Source organism: Eschrichtius robustus, chromosome 17 (genome assembly GCF_028021215.1).
Source record: "Eschrichtius robustus isolate mEscRob2 chromosome 17, mEscRob2.pri, whole genome shotgun sequence".
NCBI lineage: Eukaryota > Metazoa > Chordata > Mammalia > Artiodactyla > Eschrichtiidae > Eschrichtius > Eschrichtius robustus.
In genome coordinates, this window is record NC_090840.1 from 50,796,537 (window position 1) to 50,816,280 (window position 19,744).

Consider the following 19,744-nt stretch of genomic DNA (forward strand, 5'->3'; position numbering starts at 1 on the left):
GGAATGGTTTCCAACTGTGACAACTTTAGCTTGAGACATCTTAGAAGTTGCTCCTTTAAAACCTACAGGCTTGAACCATTTTGTAGTCAAATTTTGATAAACATAGTATATATTCCTCTGCCTTCCTAAAGCACTGAGGAACACTTTCATGATGACTCAAAGATTGTTTTCATCTCAACAAACTGTCAGAATAGGACAATGGCCAGGCAAAATACAAAAATCATCACTGTAATGCCTACTAGGTGCACTGATTTAAGCCATGGGATAGGAGGTGGGGTTTGGGTATATCTTGGGTTCCAAGTGAAGCCAAAGTGAAAAGCATTCCAGGTACAGAAGCATCATAATGCTTCAACATGCAGGGAGGGCTGCCATTGTCATAGCCAAGGTTTTATTTGGATTTATTTATTTGCTCCCAAAGGCGAGAGCTAGAGTTGAGACCATTCTAGCATGGTGATGAGATAATCAGATATGCAACTTAGAAAGCTAACTCTGGCAGCAGTATGTAGAGAATGGAATAGAGTTAAAACCAGGCCATTCTCTAAAGTGCATTGAAATTGCCAGGGATATCTGGTTTAATGCATGTCCTGGGCCCCAATCCTGATCTTCTACATCTATTCTCTAGATGTAGAAGCCCTGTATCTTCATTATTCACAAGTACTTTGGATGATAAGGTATTACACTGAGATAAGTCACAATCATCAAATTAAAGGACTTTTAAAAAGAAGGCTTAAAAAAACGAATCCTAAATTTTGTACACTTAATACATCTAGTCTTCAGTGTAATTTTTGTTATCTATACCCTCCTATCCAACAAATACAGTGGTTGTTACTGTTTTATACCACATAAATGAGAGTTTAAGCTAGTTATCTGCCAGCCTAGAAACCTTAACATAGTCATATACTGGCATCATCTCAAAAGATGTTGTTAAGGTCATTTAACAAATAAAATATATGCCTTGATTCAAGAACTCACATGGAAATCTAAATTCATAAACTGCATTACAGACATTGTCTTATGCCTCTTTTCCATAAAACTAAGAAACCTCTGAAGTACCTTTCTCATGAAAGAGGTTCTTACACCAATTCCAGCTTATCACCTATTTACCCAAGCCAATTACAAAGAGAAATAAAATAGCGTAACATCACTGTGCACTGTTTAAGGAATTTTTATTAAAGCAAGAATTTTATAATCCAAATTACGTTTCATTGCTCAGTTATCAATTCTGTTATTTAAAACAGAAGTGACATTCTGAGCTATGCCACAGTAAAGAATTAATTACAAAATTAAAGAAAGGAATGCTTTAAATTTTTGTACTTTGCTGAAAATTCTTTTTCCCAGGGTCTATAAAACATTAATTTGTTTTTATATTTTACTATTTTTTTGTGTTTTTTTTTTTTGTTTTTAAATCAATAAGTAATCTAGGACTAGCATTACGTTTGCTAGACCTGGCATTTGCTCGGTACATAAGGTTCAAAGTTTCCTTTCCTTTTTTTATTTATTTTATATTTTGCAATGTTTTTTTTCCATAATATTTAAGTTTTTCGATGTTTAGGTATTTTTCTTCGGTGAAGCACGGGTTTCTTTTCGTGGTCCCTGATCATCTGTAAACGTGGGGGGAAAAAAGATTATAATCATCAAATTTAAGAGACAGAACTTAATGATTCCAACCACTAAAAAGAAAGGATCTTTACCTAAGTGACAGAGGTGCTAATTATAGCTATAATGGCAGTCATATTACAATATATAAATGATTCCAATTAACATGTTACACACCTTAAATTTACAGTGTCATATGTCAAATATTTTAACAAAACAAGAAAAATAACAGGACCAATACTGGCACTTGTTAGTATTAAAGCCCTTGGCCAAATTCAGCCTGTTTACAGGCTGCTTCTGTAAAGCTCTACTGGACCACAGCCATACCCACTGGTTTACATGTTGTCTGTGGCTGTTCTCACACTAACGGTGGAGCAGAGTAGCTTCAACACGTAACACGGCCCCCAAAGCCCCAACTATTTCCTATTTTACAGAAGAGCTTTGCTCATCCCTGGCTCTGGCTACACAGCTACATCACCCCATTTCTTGGGGGTAACGAAAGGCAACAGCAGAGGCCAAAAGGCAACTGTCATCGCTGCCACCCAAGAAAATGTTATTAAGCTATGAAAAGTCGTCCAAGAATAGCTATACAGGGCCAACCCCTGTTACAGCCATTTAATACAAATTACTATACAAAATGCTTGAAAGGGCTCTGATCTTAAAAATTCAAGTCAATACCAGGGTTAACAGGTAAAGTTTCCTTTAATTCCTCTGTATCTCTACTTCTCTTTGAAAAATTTGCAATGTATTTGAATTAATGGTAAAATGAGTTTTTGCTATGTTTCAAAATATGCTCAAACTGTTAAAATAGAATAAGAAACAAACATAGGAGGCAGGCTCACTTTAAACAGTTGGAACCCCAGTGGCACTGTTCACTGCTTTCTGGGCAGCCTCTTTTGCTTGGTGGGCTTGTAGTACAGCTACAGCTTCATCAACCTGAAAAAAAGAAAAACTGGTTCTGAAAAATAATAATTAGACGATAATTTCAAATTGACAACACACAAATGTCCAACAAAGGCAAATTCCTTTCTTCAACACACAAATGTCCAACAAAGGCAAATTCCTTTCCTCAGATGAAAGTGGAAACAACTGTTATCGAAAAACATTCCAACTATATCCGTATCTTTTGGGTTCCATTCCACCACTGTTCTAGAATTATGAACCTCTTGCACTTCTTACTCTCTCTCCACCAAAAATCCCCCAAAGTTGAGAATTATCAGCAAACATCCCTTTCTCCAATAAAGATGTAGCATAGTTAAGAGAGCACGAACGCTGGAGTTACAGTGACTGGATCTGAAACCAAGCTCTGCCATTCACTAGCTGCTTTGTGAGCACTGGGCAAATTACTTAACCTCTCTATGCTTCAGTTTCCCTGTCTATAAAATGGGGATAACAGCACCATAGGTTATCATTAGGATTTTCAATTAATATTTATAAAGCTCTTAGAACTGTGCGTGACTTGTGTAAAGCACTTATAAATGTCCTAGAAAATTAAGTTCCTACAAAACATCCTGGAATATGTACTATAAGAAGCTACTAGATAAATGATAAAATTTAAATTACTTTAGAACGGAGAGACTCTGGAGACTCAAGCATATGAAGAAGTTCTGAATTATCAATCTCCAACAACATGCCAGTGATTTTACCAGCAAGAGTAGGGTGCATGGCTTGAATTAGAGGAAAGAGCCGTTCACCTAGGAACAAAAACATTCAAACACTCCTTCAATCAAAAAAACAAAAAATTTTTAAGGCATCTACCATATTAAAACTGGGGTTTAAGAACCTTTTGTATACAGCAAATAAATGTTAACCCATAATCCACCATTTCATTATCTTTCATAAGATTGCTATAAAACGGATTAGGATCTACCACGAGGCAATTAATTCTTGGCAGTTGTCAGTTTGCCAAAAAAAAAAGATGAACTGAAGCTATGTTTACTATTAAAGTGTTAAATCTGTGCTCAGGCAAAATCAAAGTGGTTTACTCATTTGGTTCAAATTCCTTCTTCCAAAAATGTGGCAGGGTACATGGCAAGCAATGCCCTATTATGCTATCAATCAAAGGCAACATTTTAATAGCTTTTCCAGACAGACAAACTGTGCCATCATAATCATTCATGCCGATTCACATCCTGCCACCCTAGCTGTCATTTTTAGGTACAGAGGAGGTCTAAATGTCTTCCTATTTTCTAGTGTCTCTATAACTGGACTAGGTGGGACAAAGGTACTTACCCAACATTTGCTTCTGTTCTTGAGGAGGGGCAGATGCCAACATGGAAGCAGTCAAAGGCTCCTGACCTTGTACATGAACAGCAGGCTAGAAAGAAAACAGGAAAATTCCCAAGTTTAAAAAGTACAGAAGTAATGGCAAGTACAAACACAGCCATCACTGGAAATTAACTGGATAAAGACTGTAATCTAAACATAAATAGAAGCTGAGTGAGTCAGAAATACAGCCTAAGATAGCTATATTAACACCTAAGTGCTCAAGTATTGTAAGCACAGGGGATGTTGAATTTTCTTTTTTATCTGGAGTATTCTTTGGAATCATACTTCTACTATGATCAATGACGATTTTGGTCCTAGGGTCAAAAAAAAAAAAGGTAAGGCAAATCTCACAAACTAAACTTTATTTTACCCTTTCTTACAACTGTGCCAAACAAAACCCTCATATCACATAAGTAATTCAGGATGAGGGACTGCTGAATGCTTGTCTAGTTCCTAGAGTATAGCACATAGAAGACATTTTTACATACTATCAATTAGTGGCACCTCAACAAGGTGTTCTACATGGCTTAAGCTCTCATGTATCATACAGTTGTCTTCAATGTCTTTGACTGAGATCAAGGACTGTCATCTTTATAAAGAAATCATTAAATCCACACCTGCTGCATGGTAACTTGTGGCTGTGCGTTAAGATGTTGTTGAGGATTGCGAACTCCCGCAGCGTATTTATACTGTGGAACGGTGCGAACAGCAGGAGTAGCTGCAGCTGCAGCAGCTGCAGGACGTGGACCCATTGTCTGTGTTGATGTGTTAGCTAAAAAAATAAAAAGATTTTCGTATTTATCTTGCTATTTCAAATTGGAGACCAACTTTTACAGGAAGGGTTAAGACTCACCAACACGCTGTGTTGACATGACTCGTGGAACCTGTGAAGAAGCTGGTCTCATAGTACTAAATGGTGGTCTAGGAGCGGCTGGGCGGATAGCACCGGGCATATTTTGGAATGCTATGTTTAAAGATATGAACACACATTAACTGGGAAAAACTCACCAAGTGTTCATGCCGCTTTTTCAGAGCTGAGGTTTGCACAAAAGGCTATAGATGACCAAACATAAACAAACCATTTTTAAAAGCTTAGGCTCCTATATGCCATTTCTCCAGACTTAATCATATCAGAGCATCAGTAAATAAAAAATTTTCATTCATACAAGGACAAGTACTTATTAATATCTGAACATGATACATGAACCTGATTCTAAGTGTTCCTGCAATACAGCACTATTCCACAGGACAAGGCTGAAAATGCCTGGACCCTGGTCCTCATACATGGAACAAGATCTTTTAAAACTACTGCCTAACCAAATATGAAATTGAGTTGGATGCAGTCCCAAACTTGTCATAAATGAAAATCAAAACAACATAGATATTGCTGTCTTATGGAATGGTGAAACATTTTACAATTCTTTTTTAAAAACAAAATGCTAGGATCCCCAAAATGAACACCCATAAAAATAAACTATAAAAAGCAACAGCTAATATACCATTGGGATATAACAGCTAATTCGCCTCATTTATGTTTTTAGTTCAAATACTTTGCAACCTTAAAACACAACAAAAAGAAGCTTACGATGAGGTCTGGCACCCTGAGCAGTCCAGCGAGGACTTGGTCTTAGTTGAGCAATTTGGCTAGGAGGATAGTATGCAGCACGGTTCTGAGTCTGGAGAAAGCAAGCAAATGTATCAGCTAAAGAAAAAAGCAAATCATGCAACTAAGTTATGCACTCAAAACATTTAGCAGGTCCTCACACTCTAAGCATTTTTCAAATCCAATCATAATTAACATCTCTTCATCTTAGGGCTTTATTTATTTTTTAGTGGGGCACAAAACATTAAAGATGACTGAAGAGGAAAACCTTCATGAGGTTTCTGTTCTCTTGTAAAACCTACCTGTGGGATAGCTGCCATGAAGTAACCTGAAGGAGGTGCTGGCTGATAGGGGTTGATTACAGGGTTGGGCACAGCTCTTACACTTGCCATTCTCTGCATATACTGGTTAGTGAGGTGAGCCTGGCGCTCTTCTTTGCGCTGAGCTAAAGCTACATACAATGGCTTGGTGGCCACAATTCTACCATTCATTTCTGTAACTGCTTTAGTGGCTTCTTCTGGGGAGGAGAAACACACAAATCCAAACCCTTTGCTGCGACCACCCTCCATCATAACCTATTAAAAGAAAATGGAAGAAACCGCATGATTAATGCAATGGTAGGATGAGGCACAAAAAGCAGAGTATCAACTATAGCCACCGACTCACATTTAACTAAATCCTGTCAATGCTTTCATCTTTTTTCCCCACAATTTTTCCCTTGATATCCAAATATTAAGGGTAAATACATGCATGCATTATCCCAGCCAAGCAAAAGAAGTAAAGGGGTGGAGGTACAATAGCAACTTTGTAAAAGTTTTAGATTTTCAATATTAAGGTTTAATTTCTAAATACAATCAAGGCCTGCTAAATTTTAGCACCACTAAAAACATGCACAATTAAAATTTGACTATTCTAGCAATTCGAGCTGACAAGATGCTTTATTACTCGTTAAGAGGGGAGGAAAAAGCAGTTGAATATCATAATATCCACATTTTAAAATTAAAATTTCACATTCAAGACCGTAAGGGCCATAAATACTGGGATATAAACAATATTCAGGAAGCTCACAATGACTCAAAATCTTTTAAACAAGCAATGAGGAGATGTGAAGAACTTCTCAGTAGCCCTGCAATATACATAAGCATGCTATACAGCTATATTAAACAGCATGCTGGTGGCACAGAACAAACAAAACAGCAATCAAACAGAGACCAATGATCTTACATAAACGTGGAATCAAAAGAACAAAACCAACAACTGGGCTCAAGGATACACAGAACAGACGGGTGGTTGCCAGAGAGGTACGGGGTGAAGGTGGCTAAAAAGTACAAACTCCCAGGTATAAAGCAAGTCATGGGGTCGTATTGTACAGCATGGGGACTACAGATAATACTGTATTATACATCTGAAAGTTGCTGAGAGTAGATCTTTACAGTTACCATTAAAAGAAAAATAATGTTTAACTATGGTAATGAATGTTAACTAGACTTATTGTGATCACTTTGCAGTATATACAAACACCAAACAATTATGTTGTACACTTGAATATGTTTTATGTCAATTATATCTCAAAAAACAGTCCAGAAACATACCCATGCAATTATGGGAACTTCGTATGTTAAAGCTTACATTTTAAAACAGTGGGGAAAAGACGGACTTTGGATTATCTAGTACGTGGTACAAAGGGATAATTCTGAATTAACTTAGAGCTCTTATTCACATCACATTGAAAAAAATCAAATTGCCAGATAAGATTCTGTATCTGAACATAAGATGCAAAAATACAGGGAAAATCTAAGATGACGCAAGACCCCCAAAGTCCTAAGTGGAAGACTTGGAGAAAATACTTGCAACATAAAACAAAGCGCTGACATGAAATTTCCCCTAAATCAATAAAGATAACCGATGCAGTATAAAAACATGCAAAGAATAGGCTAAACAAGTAAACACATAAAAAGCACATCTCATTTAAAAAGATGCATACCACTTTCTACGAAATTGACAAGACTAGTAGTAATTTAATTTGTTCACCCTTTTTGGGACAATTCAGTTGTATGAAATTTAAATACACACACCCACTAACCAGAAACTTCAATTCTTGAACTTCAGAAATACTGGTATGTGTGCAAAGATATATGTATAAAGATGTTTATTAGACTGGTGGGTCCAACACTGTTAGTAGCATGCAAAGCAAACCAAATGACCAATAATACAGGCATAGAATAAGTTATGGTACATCTATACCGTGACTATTCAGCCCTTAGCGAAAAATGAGAAAATGCCTGAAATAAATATGTACCTAGATCTGTTAAATAAAAAGACAAGTTGCAGAATAGGTATACTATGATCCTGTTTTATAAAAACTATTTATACGTATACAAAAAGTATACAAGCATGGAAAATTATCTGGAAAGGCCAACCAAACTCCTTTTGAAGACTGAAAATGAAAAATGGAAGGGTCACCTTTTTCTACTTCTGTCTTGACCAATTTGTTTTTCAGCAAGCATTATCAAATTAACATAATGACCTCCTCTCCCAGAATTTCTGCAAAAACTTTTTCACCTCCTTGCCAACAGCGATATGATCCACAAAGGACTTTTTGAAAAGGACTTAATAAAGACCCTCCTTTGTAAAACATGCATGCTTCTTCATACATTCAAAATAAACTGACGCACAATATTCTATTTAAATGATTTTCAGGGAACATACTGAGGATAAACAAACTCAGGAATAGATTCTATCATACTCCAGGTTCTCCTACAAAAGCACAGGCTGAATGAAACAGAAGACAACTACATCACTTGCATTTTTGTGTGTATTCCTCTACTGTGCTCCTTAACATTCTATCGTAGAAGTTCCCTCGGTCAGTGGGGTTGCAGAGTAGAAAGATCAGCCACGAGGTCACTCCAGAGCACTCAGTTTTAATTTTTCCTGTTCTCTTTTGAGAATCTGTTTAAAGTTTTAGATACTCTTCCCACCCCTCAAGGTACATACATACAGAACTTTAAATACAGAAGGATTCTTGGGCCATGGATACCAGAAAAAACACCTAAAGTAGAGGTTCTTATATCAAAATTCCAGAATTTAGACTAGAATCTTACTGTTGTATTTCTTAATTTCTGATTTCAAGTAAAAGCAAACACGATCTCTACCTTTACTGTTATAGGGGGCTTTAAGTTTGACTCCCCAGAGTGAATTCTGTAAGCAAATATAGATTAGCTCAAATAGTAACAATTACAGTTCCCTAATAAGTTGCTTTCTTTAACCAGTAAAATAACTAGTTTAACAGAGTACAGAACAGTGCATATCATGTGATGATCGATCACTATGGTCATCAAATGCAGCCTTTCCAGCCACTTCAAATCTGAATATAAGTTTTTTTTTTTTTGAATATAAGTTTTTGAAGTAATGAAGCAAAGATATGATTTTCTGAAAAATGAAAGGCTGATTTTTTAGAGAAAAGGAAAAACAATTTGACCATTCATTTATAAAGAAAAACACTCCATATGAAATATAAAATTTATATACATATATCCATGGGCATGGATTTTTCCCAAATCTTAAAAAAAAGTGCATCACATGCTTTACCTTTGCACTAGTGATTGTACCAAACGGAGAAAACTCTTTCCGGAGACGTTCATCATCAATACCATCATCAAGATTTTTCACATAAAGGTTAACACCCTAAAAAAAAAATAAAATAAAATAAAGAAAAAAAATTTAGAAAAAGGAAAAAGAAAACCATAGTGGTACTTAAGCATACTTCCTATTATCTTATCCCATGTTTCCTCTCCTTTTCCCCTCTCAAACCCTCCAGTTACCTGTCAGTAACTGAAATGAACATAGAATAGGTTTCCTCATCCCTGTCTTATTTTTGCTCTTTCAGTTAAAAAATGAACCTGGTATCTGGTGATCCTATCTTGCTTCATCTGTTCAAATTTGCGCTTAAGTTCCGTCTGCCGTTCCACTTTTTTCTGGGCTCGACCAACGTAAATTTGTTTTCCATTGAGCTCCTTTCCGTTCATCTCATCCACAGCCTTACAAAGACCACAAAATTTTAATTACTAACTTGCAATATATAAATTCATTTTTTAACAATAAAGAAAATTTGTTAGATTATAAAAGCTAAAGATGGACCCACCATAAAAACTAAACTTTGAGGTTTTAAGACAATAGAGGTTTTCAATTTATACTCTCAAGATATATAAAATGCAAGTAATTCAAAACAATACATGTGGAGATGAACATGTAGACTAGCCGTTGGTATGCATGTGTATTTCAATGCAAGCGCAACTCAACTTTATACCCCCACATCTTACTATAAAATACAGAAAAACCCACACTGCCTTTGGTTAGTATATTTTAAGTCTTACTTTCTGTGCATCTTCATGCCTTTCAAAGCTTACAAATCCAAAACCTTTGGATTTTCCACTCTCATCGGTCATTACTTTCACACTTAAGGCAGGTCCTAAAAAAAATTTTTTTAATGATTCAAAGGTATTCCATACAACATTTAGTTTATACATTTCAAGTTTCAATACACAAACAAAGCCATGAAAAAAATATAAAAATGGGGATTAAAAAAAACCTCCAAGCCTCCAGAAATGTATTCCTCCTATAACCACCCTCTTCTCTCCCACCATGGGCACTAAATATTCTCTTTAAGACCCTTTATTTCTACTAAGAAGCTAAGTAAATACTCTATTCCCTGAAACACTCCTCCTTCCATTTAAGGAGGTATGTTTTAGAGAAATGTAAATGATGATGAAGTTTTATTCTTAGCATTAGTACAAAACAGATGCATTATTTTAAAACAATTTGCTTTTCTTTAAGAATTTTTAAGCCTTGGCCCACTTGATTTTCAACAAGGAGTAGAGGAAACACGGGGTTTGACCTTTGACATAGCAGAAGCACCTGGAGGAGGTGGCATGTTTCTGAAGACACATATTCCCCCACCACCCCCTCAAATAAAACAGACTTAACTGAAGTGGTAAGTATTATCTCAGGTAGGTGGGGAAAAAAGATTAAAAATCACATCTGATTACAGAGAATCTGCAAGATGTATGGGCACACGTCAACTGTTTAGAGGGTTCAATGTGGCGTGCCAGCTTGGCAATAGTAAAGTATTAGATTTCCTCATTCTTTATGATTTGGAATGCTTTTAAAAAGGGGACACCTATTTAAGTTAAACAAAAAGGAAAGCAAAGGTAAGGGGCAAGTAAATCACCTGCAAGAGTACAATTTAAAGTTCGTTTTCTGATCAGCTACACAACTATCTAAAGTGAGACCGGTTACACACTTCACGGGAAAATCTGGATCTTTGTCTTTAAAAGTCATTATTTTAAATTGCTCAAACACGATGCTGAGACTGGCCAAATATCCTAAAGCTGGCCAGCTTTCCTGTCCCATAATTAAAGACTACATTCCAACCTAAGTTGGCTGTGTCTCATGCAATGCCTCTGATGAGATGGGATCTGTTAGTGCATAAATCCAGCACAATTTCTTAACATAGCAAAAGCTTTTAAAATCTGTTCCAATTACACAGTCACACCTTACGGTGCTAATACAATGCTATTAACCTTTAAACTGGATAGAATTTTATTTATAAGCTAGTATAATGGACTATCAGTAGCTTAATCCAAATAACTACAATATTTTAAAATATGTGAAGTCCCATTTATTTTAATATAAAATATTAGCCAAAACTAACATTGAACAATTACTCAGAACTGAGTATAAAAATTTAATTCAGACACATTACCGAACTTGCCAAAGAGATCCTTCAGGCGCTCATCATCCATGTCTTCTCCAAAATTCTTGATGTAAACATTGGTGAACTCTTTTGCCCTAGCTCCGAGTTCTGCTTCTCGTTCCTTACGAGACTTAAATCGTCCAACAAATCTAATAAAATAGATAAGAACTATAAAATTAGGTTCTATTTTATGAAGTTCAGGTTAATTAAGCCTGATGGTTGACTCTGTAATAGTTACTGGTAATTTCAGAATCTCTAATAAAAAGCAAACTATAAAACAGAAATAGGGCCTTAAGTGCAATGTGAGAACAAACCTCTTAACTATAATCACGAAAAAGAACATTTTTCTTAATGCGCACTCCTCTCCCTTCCTTCTAGCTAACCTAGGGTTAAGAAGATTACGTCCAGCAATACAAACTAGTGGAGTATGCCTGCACCACTAGTGAAAGGCAGCGAAAAGACAGAAAAGCTTTTATCGTTGCTGTTTCAACATGGCTCTTGCACTTTGTTTGCAATCTCCTAAAATATAAATTTAAGCTACCGAATTCTGTACTCTAACATACAACGGCCTGGAACAAATTTCTTTGCAGCATTATCAACAAAATGTGTTTTAAAAATTGAGGTTTTCCCTAAAAGTAGTACATGTGTCATTAAAGAATATAATATACATCAAAAAACCATCGCCCATAACCCCACCCAAATCGTGACTGACTTTTCGTAGGCCTTTTTGTTCCCTGTGCTTAAGAACGTTAGTCCAGCACAATTCCTTTCCATAGGAGACACCTACATTTTATTCCCTTAGCCGCACCCCACCCCTTCCCCCACCCACATGGTGCTGCTTTTCCATGCAATTAGTTTCATAAACGTTCTCAGTGGGAACATGATATTCCATTGTGGACAACAAAACTTTCTTTTGTAAATAATGCCGCAACATTATGAAGCTTTGTTATTTGTTCTTAGGATAGAGTTGCAGAAATCATGGCAGCTCGAAAGGTATATAAATGATCTTAAGTTTATACCTACAAACTGCTTTCCAAAAAAGGGTTATATCATTTTATACTCAAAAAACAGCAATAAATCAAGTTCTTTACTTAATCTAGACCTCCACCAGTGGTAGCCATTCTTTTTTTTCCCCTAAAGCACTGCTGACAGGCAAAAGATAGTTTCATCTCTGAATACTAATGATGCTGAACATTTTTCTCATTTAAAGATGTATTATTTTTAAGAATTACCCTTTGTAAACATTGTTCCCACTGAGGAGTTGCTGGTTTTCTTAGACTTGTATGGGGTTCTTTACATACTACAAAGTCTTTCCTTAATCATGTAATTGACGGAACTCACAACAGGTAACACCATGTGCATGACTCCTCCATGTACAGACTGACCATACCACTTGATGCAGATTTATGAGAACCACACCTTAAGAGTGATGCAGTTGACCTGTAAGAACCAAACCCAATTTGCATGCCATCACTGCAGTTTACATGAGCTCACAGCTCACTTACAATATGACCTCACAGCTGAATTTGCCTAATTAAGCAAAATCCACTGGCACTGAGAATAAAATTGAGATTTGTAATTTCTTTGGGCTCATAAAATCTGTATTTTTACAACTTGTAGCAGAAAGCCTTATAGAGGTTTTATCAGTGTCATTATTTTAAAAGTTTGCAACTTTTAAGAACAAGTTTATTTCAGAAAAGATTAATCATGAAGACTTCTGGTTTAATTAAGATTTATCTTTACATGGGGAAGGGAGCCAAAAGGTGTTGAAACAACAATTATGACAATCTTTAAACTCCATCAATAAACTGTGGGAGTAAAGCCAAGCAGAGAGTCACCCTGGGCTCTGAATTTAGACCACTGGGTTTGTATCGCAGTTTATCTGTCACACCAGTATGTAAATACAGGCAAGTTATTTTAGCTTCAGCTTTGAATGTAAAAGGGGCTAATCACTACCTTGGGAATTATGATTAAGTTTCTGCCTGGATTTCTAGTTTTTCAACTAATACGCACTTATTTTTGAAAAAGCTTTATATTCCAGCATACCTATCTTCTGCTGTTTCTTTTCTGTTTGAATGCTGACCAGCTGTATTAATTCACTGTTACTTGTATGTTACACTGAATGTGGAGAAAAGACAATTATAAAATCTACCAAGATGTGGTTTATTAATTTTCACTTTAGCTGTATCTCTTTTAAGAGCACAAATATATTACTTGTAAAATGCATGAATTGAACTATTAAAAGCATCTGAAGTATGATTAACTAAATATTTATACTTACACTTTGCGATCATTTAGAAGCATCCCATTCATTTTTTCAATAGCTCTTTCAGCTGCTTCTTGTGTCTCAAAATGCACAAATCCATAACCCTTGGAACCATTTTCATCACAAACCACCTAGGGAAAAATGTGTAATAATTTTTCATTACTTGCTATTGATTTAGCATTTTTCCAGTATTCAGAGATAACTTGTCAGCTACCTAACCTGGGCATTTGGGAAATAAAGATATCCATTAACACAGAGCATGGTTGCTATCTTCAAGAATAAACTACAATTAAACTAAAACACTGTATGTTTACCTGTCATATTTTTGCTTACCTTACATGAAAGGATGTTACCAAAAGCAGAAAATGTATCATACAGTGCTTTATTATCAATGGATTTGTCCAAATTTTTAATGAATATGTTGCCCACTCCACTTTTGCGAAGTGATGGATCACGCTGAGACCACATAATGCGTACTGGCTTGCCCTTTATAACATCAAAATTCATGGTGTCCAAAGCACGCTCCGCTGCAGGAAGGACATTTTCAAAATAAATATTATTTCAAAACTTTTACAGCCCACTTAAATTTATATAAACTATTGTGGAGGGAACAGTAGGGCACATGGTCCCTCTACCTCTTTAAACTTCAAGATGGCTGAACCTTACCTCATATCAGTCTAGATTTAAATGGTACAACGCAAAAAGAGAAGACAAATATCAAAAAACCCCAAATTTCCCACGTTAATTTGTTAATGGATGACATATCGTTAAGAACTAACTTATTTCTGAAACAACCTCTTCCTTTAATTGCCATGAAATTTAAAAGCACCTTTTTGTTCCTAGTCAACTGTAAAAGCGAGATTCCCCTTCACAATCTGCTTAATAAGCAATATAAAAGACAGTAAGCAATTGTAGATTATCCACAAGCAGAGCAGTTTATGGATTTTCAAGCATTTTAACTTCTTCTCTATTACTTGTCAAAATTGTTTCTTGCTTATCACTGTCAATACCGTACAAAAATTAGTCCATTTTCTAAAAAAAAAAAAAAAAAAAAAAATTCCTGACTTATTGGGGGGATTTCAGTGATTCATGGCACAATTCCTACGGCCATGTTTAAAAAAAAAAAAAAAAAAGGCTTTATCCATTCAGAAAGACTTGAATCAGGCTTTCAAAAACTAAAGTGAAGTTGGACGTACTTAGCTATGTAACACAAAACTTTTGAAATACCAGGTCTACGATAGTCACAATTCACTTTAAATGCTTTATTTACATATAAAACCAATTTTATCTTAGATCACTCATTTACTTAATAACTGATGATTAATCAATTATTTCTGAATAGTGCTAGAAAATTTCAAAATCTACCCTATGATTACATCTATGAAGGATCAAATTATGTGCACCCGTACCATTAAAGAAACACTTATTACAGAAGTTTAGACTCTAAATGGAAAAATATATCATTAAGTAGAAAACACTAGTCCCTGAAGAGTGGGAACACACAGTCCACTTGAAGTCCTGAAACACCAATTTTCACAAATTCCATGCTAGTGTTAACTGTAAAATTAGTGAGAGGACAAATTTTCCAGCCACCTCTTTCTATAAATGAAAGTTTTAGTTTCTAGAAGATAGTGACAAACAACTGTCAGCTCATTTATCAATTGACCACGCCTACTCAGCTCCCCTAGTTTTTTAGCTGACTCTGCTTGAGCTTCTTTTGAATGAGTCACCTCTTCCTGATAAATTGGAAACTGGTCACTTTCAGAAGCTATTCTACAAATACATCAATGTAGCAATAAATAAGGGGGAGAAAAAAACGGAAACCACTGGAAATAATAATATTTGGAAAGACAATAAATAATTTGTATATATAGAAATGAAATAAATGGAAGGTGGAAAAATGCTACCTTCTTTTGAGTAGTTACAATACTGGCCTACTGCAATAGATGGATAATACACAGTGAGTGTACTGTAACCACGGTAACCTGAAGTTCAACTTTTCTAACCCCAAGAAATTTTTAAAATTGTTTTTTTCGGATTTAAAATTGTTAAATTTAGAAAGAATAACAGCCACTTGCAGAAGTTTACATTTCATGCTCTCTAGAATTTGTCCAAGTTTTCTCTATCAACTCTTCAGTTTGTGATTATCTGCCCCCAAATTATCTTCCTTGCTATTTCATTCAGCGATAAATCTTGACCAGAGTTGGGAGGAACCGTTATGGAGTGACATTTGGAGCTACTGCCTACAGAGCAAAAGGGCAGAAAACCTGCAGTGCAGTTTTACAACTTCGGGCTTGCTGTCACTCAATAGCCTGCCTACCCAAAAATCTCAGTATTAACTTTACCTAGTGAAAAGCTGATCACTAAATAACTCCAGATCTGTTAATGAAATAAAAGTTTCAATTCCACCTTTAAGGCCTTTCCTACAAAAATAAAAATAAATTCCTTATATTTTGTAACACTTGACATATATTCAAGTAGCCAAGGGAAAGAAAGGCAAAAGTGGACCATAAAATCAAGTGAAAATGACTTTTGCAAGTCAATTGATCCAGATATAAAGAAAAATCCTGGCAAGTCATCAGGTCACATATCTGTTTGCCAAATTTTGGATTTTTTTGCGAACTGTTTAACTTTACTTTAAAAATACAAGGTTAGCTGCGTCTTTTTCCCCATAAATTTCAAGCTGACTCTAGTGCTCAATCAGTCCCCATGATGTATGGATATTCTGGACTACTTTAAAAAAAAAGGAAACCACCACTAGAATGCCACATAAGTATAAGAGTCCAGTCCACACGACACTCACAAGTAACATTTTCCAGTCAAAATTGGTGACGGCATTTTTTAAGTAAAATCCTTCAAAACCATAGAAACTATTTCAGAGAAAAAAAAATATTCCGAACAAATTACCAGTACTACGAAACTAACTCGATTAAAACAATCACAACTACCTAAATAGCCTGAGAAAACGATGGCCTCCAAAAGGGTTCTCTTCCACATCCCCTCCCTCCTAACCTGCTGTTAAGAGTGAGAAATGTCTGAACTGGGGGAAAAACCCCAATGCACGTCTCATTGGTAGTTTATACTTCCAGGGCCATCAGTCACTGACAAGTTATTAAGAACGGAATCAGAAGCCTGATGACCACCACCAGACCACCATTATTAACTTTATTCTACGTCCCCGTGGCTCCCCCAGGCGATTGGGCCAGTAGCCGGAACAGGCCTCGGGCCTGTGAGGTTACAGGGTTCAACACGTGGTATTTTTCGAGCAACGAAATGCACTTCCTGGGGCGTCCTGGGGCGCCGGCAAGAGCCTCGGGTGGTGGGAGCGCCTCCACCTATTACCGGAAAAGGGGGCTCGGCGCTCAACACCCCAGAATCCCGCAGCTACTGGCGGGAGCGTCGTGTTAGAACCCATTCTCACCCACCCTCCCGGCGCGTCATCACCCTAAAGTTTGAGAGCGGCTGAGGCCGAGAAAATGGTCGCAAAGGAGGAAGTGGCCCGGCGTAAGAGGGGCGTGCGGCTGCCGGCAGCGCGGGTCCCTGCGGGCACGGGGAACCGGGGTACTGGCGCCCGAGCCTCGCCCCGCTAGCCCCGGGGAGGGCTGGTGACATGCCCTCCTGCCCCCTCCCCCCGGGCCCGCCGGCCTAACCCGCCCGCCGCCTGAGCCTCATGGCCGCCCGCCCGCCGTCGGGCCCGGCTCTCACCGTCTGCCGGCTGCTGGAAGTTCACATACGCGTAGCCCAAAGAGCGGCGGGTGATCATGTCCCTGCAGACCCGGATGGAGAGGATGGGCCCGGCCGGGCTGAACTTCTCATAGAGCATCGCCTCGGTCACGTCGGGGTGTAGGTCCCCCACGTAGAGCGAGGCCATGGGGTAGCTGGGGGCGCTGGGGTTCATCTCGGCACGGCTGCCCGCAGGGCCACAGGCCGCGACCTTTCCGTGAGAGGAGAAGAGCGAGTGCTGGGGTCGCGGGCCGAAGCCGGGGGGAGGGGAGCGGGGGCAAGCGCAGAGGGACAAAAATCAACCGGAATCGAAAACTACTCAACAGCCGCAGAACGGAGTCGATCCGCTGCCGCTGGCTGCTGGCTGCCAGCTGCCGGCTGGGGAGCGAGGGTGGCGGTGTCGGGTCCGGACAGCGGGAAGGCCTCGGTCTCTTGGTTCCTTCTTGGAGCTGCTGCGGGGCCGCGGGCGGGCGGGTCGGTCTCGGTTGCTTCACCGGGTTATTTTATAAAACAGGAAGAAAAAAAAATAAAAGTCTCCGGCGGGGGAGACGCGGATTTTTTGTAAATTTTTTTGGGGTTTTTTAAAAGATTTTTTAAGATTTTTTTTGGATTTTTTTAATAATAAATGTGTGTTCCGAGGCCGGAGCACACACTCCGCACTCTCAGCACTAACCGCCGGGGAGAAGGGGAAGCACCGCCTCCTGCACCCTCTACTTATACCCCGCGCCGCAGTCGCCCCGCCCCCGCGCGTCTGACGCCAGGGCCCTACGCGAGCGTCAGCGCCGGAGGAGGAGGAGAAAAGGAGGCGAGGGGGAGGAGGAAAAAGAAAACAGGAGGAGGAAAGAGCAAAGAGGAAGAGAGAGGTGGCGGAGGAGGCCGCTGCGGGGGTGGGGGTGGGGCTGGGGCGGAGGGGCGGGGCTTCTGCGCACGCGCCGCGGCCGGGGGGGCGGGGCCCACGCGGCGTAGGGCCCGTGGGGGAAGGGAGGGCTGGCTTGCCGGCTGCTCTCCGAGGAGTCCGGTTGGACGGCCCTTCCTCCCACACATCCCACCCCACCTCCACCCGGGAGAAGCGTTAACCCGTCACCGAGGCGGTGGGCGGCGCGCGGGGCTTCCGGGTTTCTCGGCTCTAACCACCCCCCACGTGCATGGCCACCCGGGCCTCTTCGCGCGGCAGCCAGGCCTGCTCCACTCGCATCCGCCCCTGAGGGTCGCTGGGCACGAGTGGACCGGTATGATCCCTTTCAGACCCAGTCTCCGAAACGTGGGTGAAAGAAGCCAGGGCTGGCTCCCCAGTTCTCCTACCGGACCGCACTACGAGTCCCAGCGGGCAGCGCCGCCACGCGCCTCGGCCGCAGAAGCGGTGCCTGCTGGGAGCTGGAGTCCCCAACGGCCGCGGCGCTCGCTGACTCCAACTGGCCGCGGATCCTGGCCGCCCGCTCGGGGACCCCCAACCGTCCTGGCGCTGGACCCCGGTCGCCGCCCCGCGGTGCTTCCAGTAGAGGAAGGGGGAGGGGAGGGGCCCTCGGACTCCTGGTCCTCTCGGTTCCGAGCCCTAGACTCTCCCCGGTCTCCCCACTGGGTGCTGTCGTTGGTCAAAATGATTTTAATTGGGGGAAACTATCTTGGGGTCTTTGTCCGCTTCCCTTTTTAAAGTATCGTGATCACTATTCACTTAAGGTACTACGTTGGAATCTGATTCGTGCTCTTTCTGCCAGAAATTTCTTTGAGGTAGAAAACAGGACTCCAGAAAAATAAATGCTTTTCTTTAAAGTATGAGTCTATCACAGTCATACATGGCACCACAGACCTGCAACCAGGCAAAATTAGAAATAGTCTAAACGCGGTATTAAAAATGTTTAAAACAATTTTGTAGTTAGTTGGGATCTTTAATAGGAATGGTAGCTGTAATGAATCGATAGCAAAAATACCAGTTAATAGGAATGACATTAAGTCAACATACAAATCCCACTTTAAAGTAGTAATGTACTTTACAGTATTTAAAGCACTTGCATAAACATCCTATCATTTGTTCCCTACAGCAATCTTGTGTGGGAGGTGGAGCAAGTAGTAATAATTTTATCTTACTGTTAAGGGAATGGTCTCAAGTTAAATGATTGCCCAATCCATTCTTTTATTCACTAAACTTTAATGCATGTCAAATATATTGCCAGGTGTGGACTGGGTACTTTATTCTCATTTAATTCAAACTTAAACCTGCAGAATCCCACATAAGTGCTATTTTGTCCCTGTCTTGGTAGGAAGAGGATAATATTTTGGAAAACATGTTGCCTTATGTGCTTTATTAGGCAAAAGAGCAAGACTGAGGGCTGTGCATTAGGAAGACATCTATTACTAGATGACAAATCACCATTCAATCTATTAGAACTCTGTGGTTAAAATCAATCCATTCATATGTTTATTGAATACCTACCAAGTGTATCTGTATGTAGGGAAAGTACATGACAGACACAAATTGCTGTCCTCAAGAGGCTGCGGATGAGCTCTCTGGTAATCACATAAATATAAGCATTACAGC

At 39.1% G+C, this 19,744-nt stretch overlaps 1 protein-coding gene across 1 annotated transcript; it reads right to left on the reverse strand.

Annotated features, from left to right (window-relative positions):
- Positions 1–1,149: 1,149 nt before the first annotated feature.
- On the reverse strand, positions 1,150–17,900 carry PABPC1 (poly(A) binding protein cytoplasmic 1). Its single transcript, XM_068526232.1, has 15 exons — positions 17,191–17,900; positions 13,819–14,012; positions 13,501–13,616; positions 11,229–11,368; positions 9,841–9,935; positions 9,367–9,504; positions 9,056–9,151; positions 5,770–6,042; positions 5,450–5,540; positions 4,718–4,828; positions 4,482–4,636; positions 3,829–3,913; positions 3,160–3,290; positions 2,439–2,532; positions 1,150–1,601 (listed from the first exon to the last, which is right to left on the reverse strand). Exons 1-14 carry the CDS (start codon positions 17,381–17,383, stop codon positions 2,440–2,442), a joined length of 1,911 nt encoding a protein of 636 aa, XP_068382333.1. The 5' UTR covers positions 17,384–17,900; the 3' UTR covers positions 1,150–1,601; position 2,439.
- Positions 17,901–19,744: the final 1,844 nt, after the last annotated feature.

Bases quoted from the DNA above. Each gene is read 5' to 3' on its own strand.
- PABPC1 (XM_068526232.1), bottom strand. From the start codon at position 17,383: ATGAACCCCAGCGCCCCCAGCTACCCCATGGCCTCGCTCTACGTGGGG. The intron at 13,617-13,818 runs GTAAGCAAAAAT...ATTTTTCCCTAG, and splicing joins GTAACATCCTTTCATGTAAG to GTGGTTTGTGATGAAAATGG. The intron at 6,043-9,055 runs GTAAAGCATGTG...TTCTTTTAATAG, and splicing joins GTACAATCACTAGTGCAAAG to GTTATGATGGAGGGTGGTCG.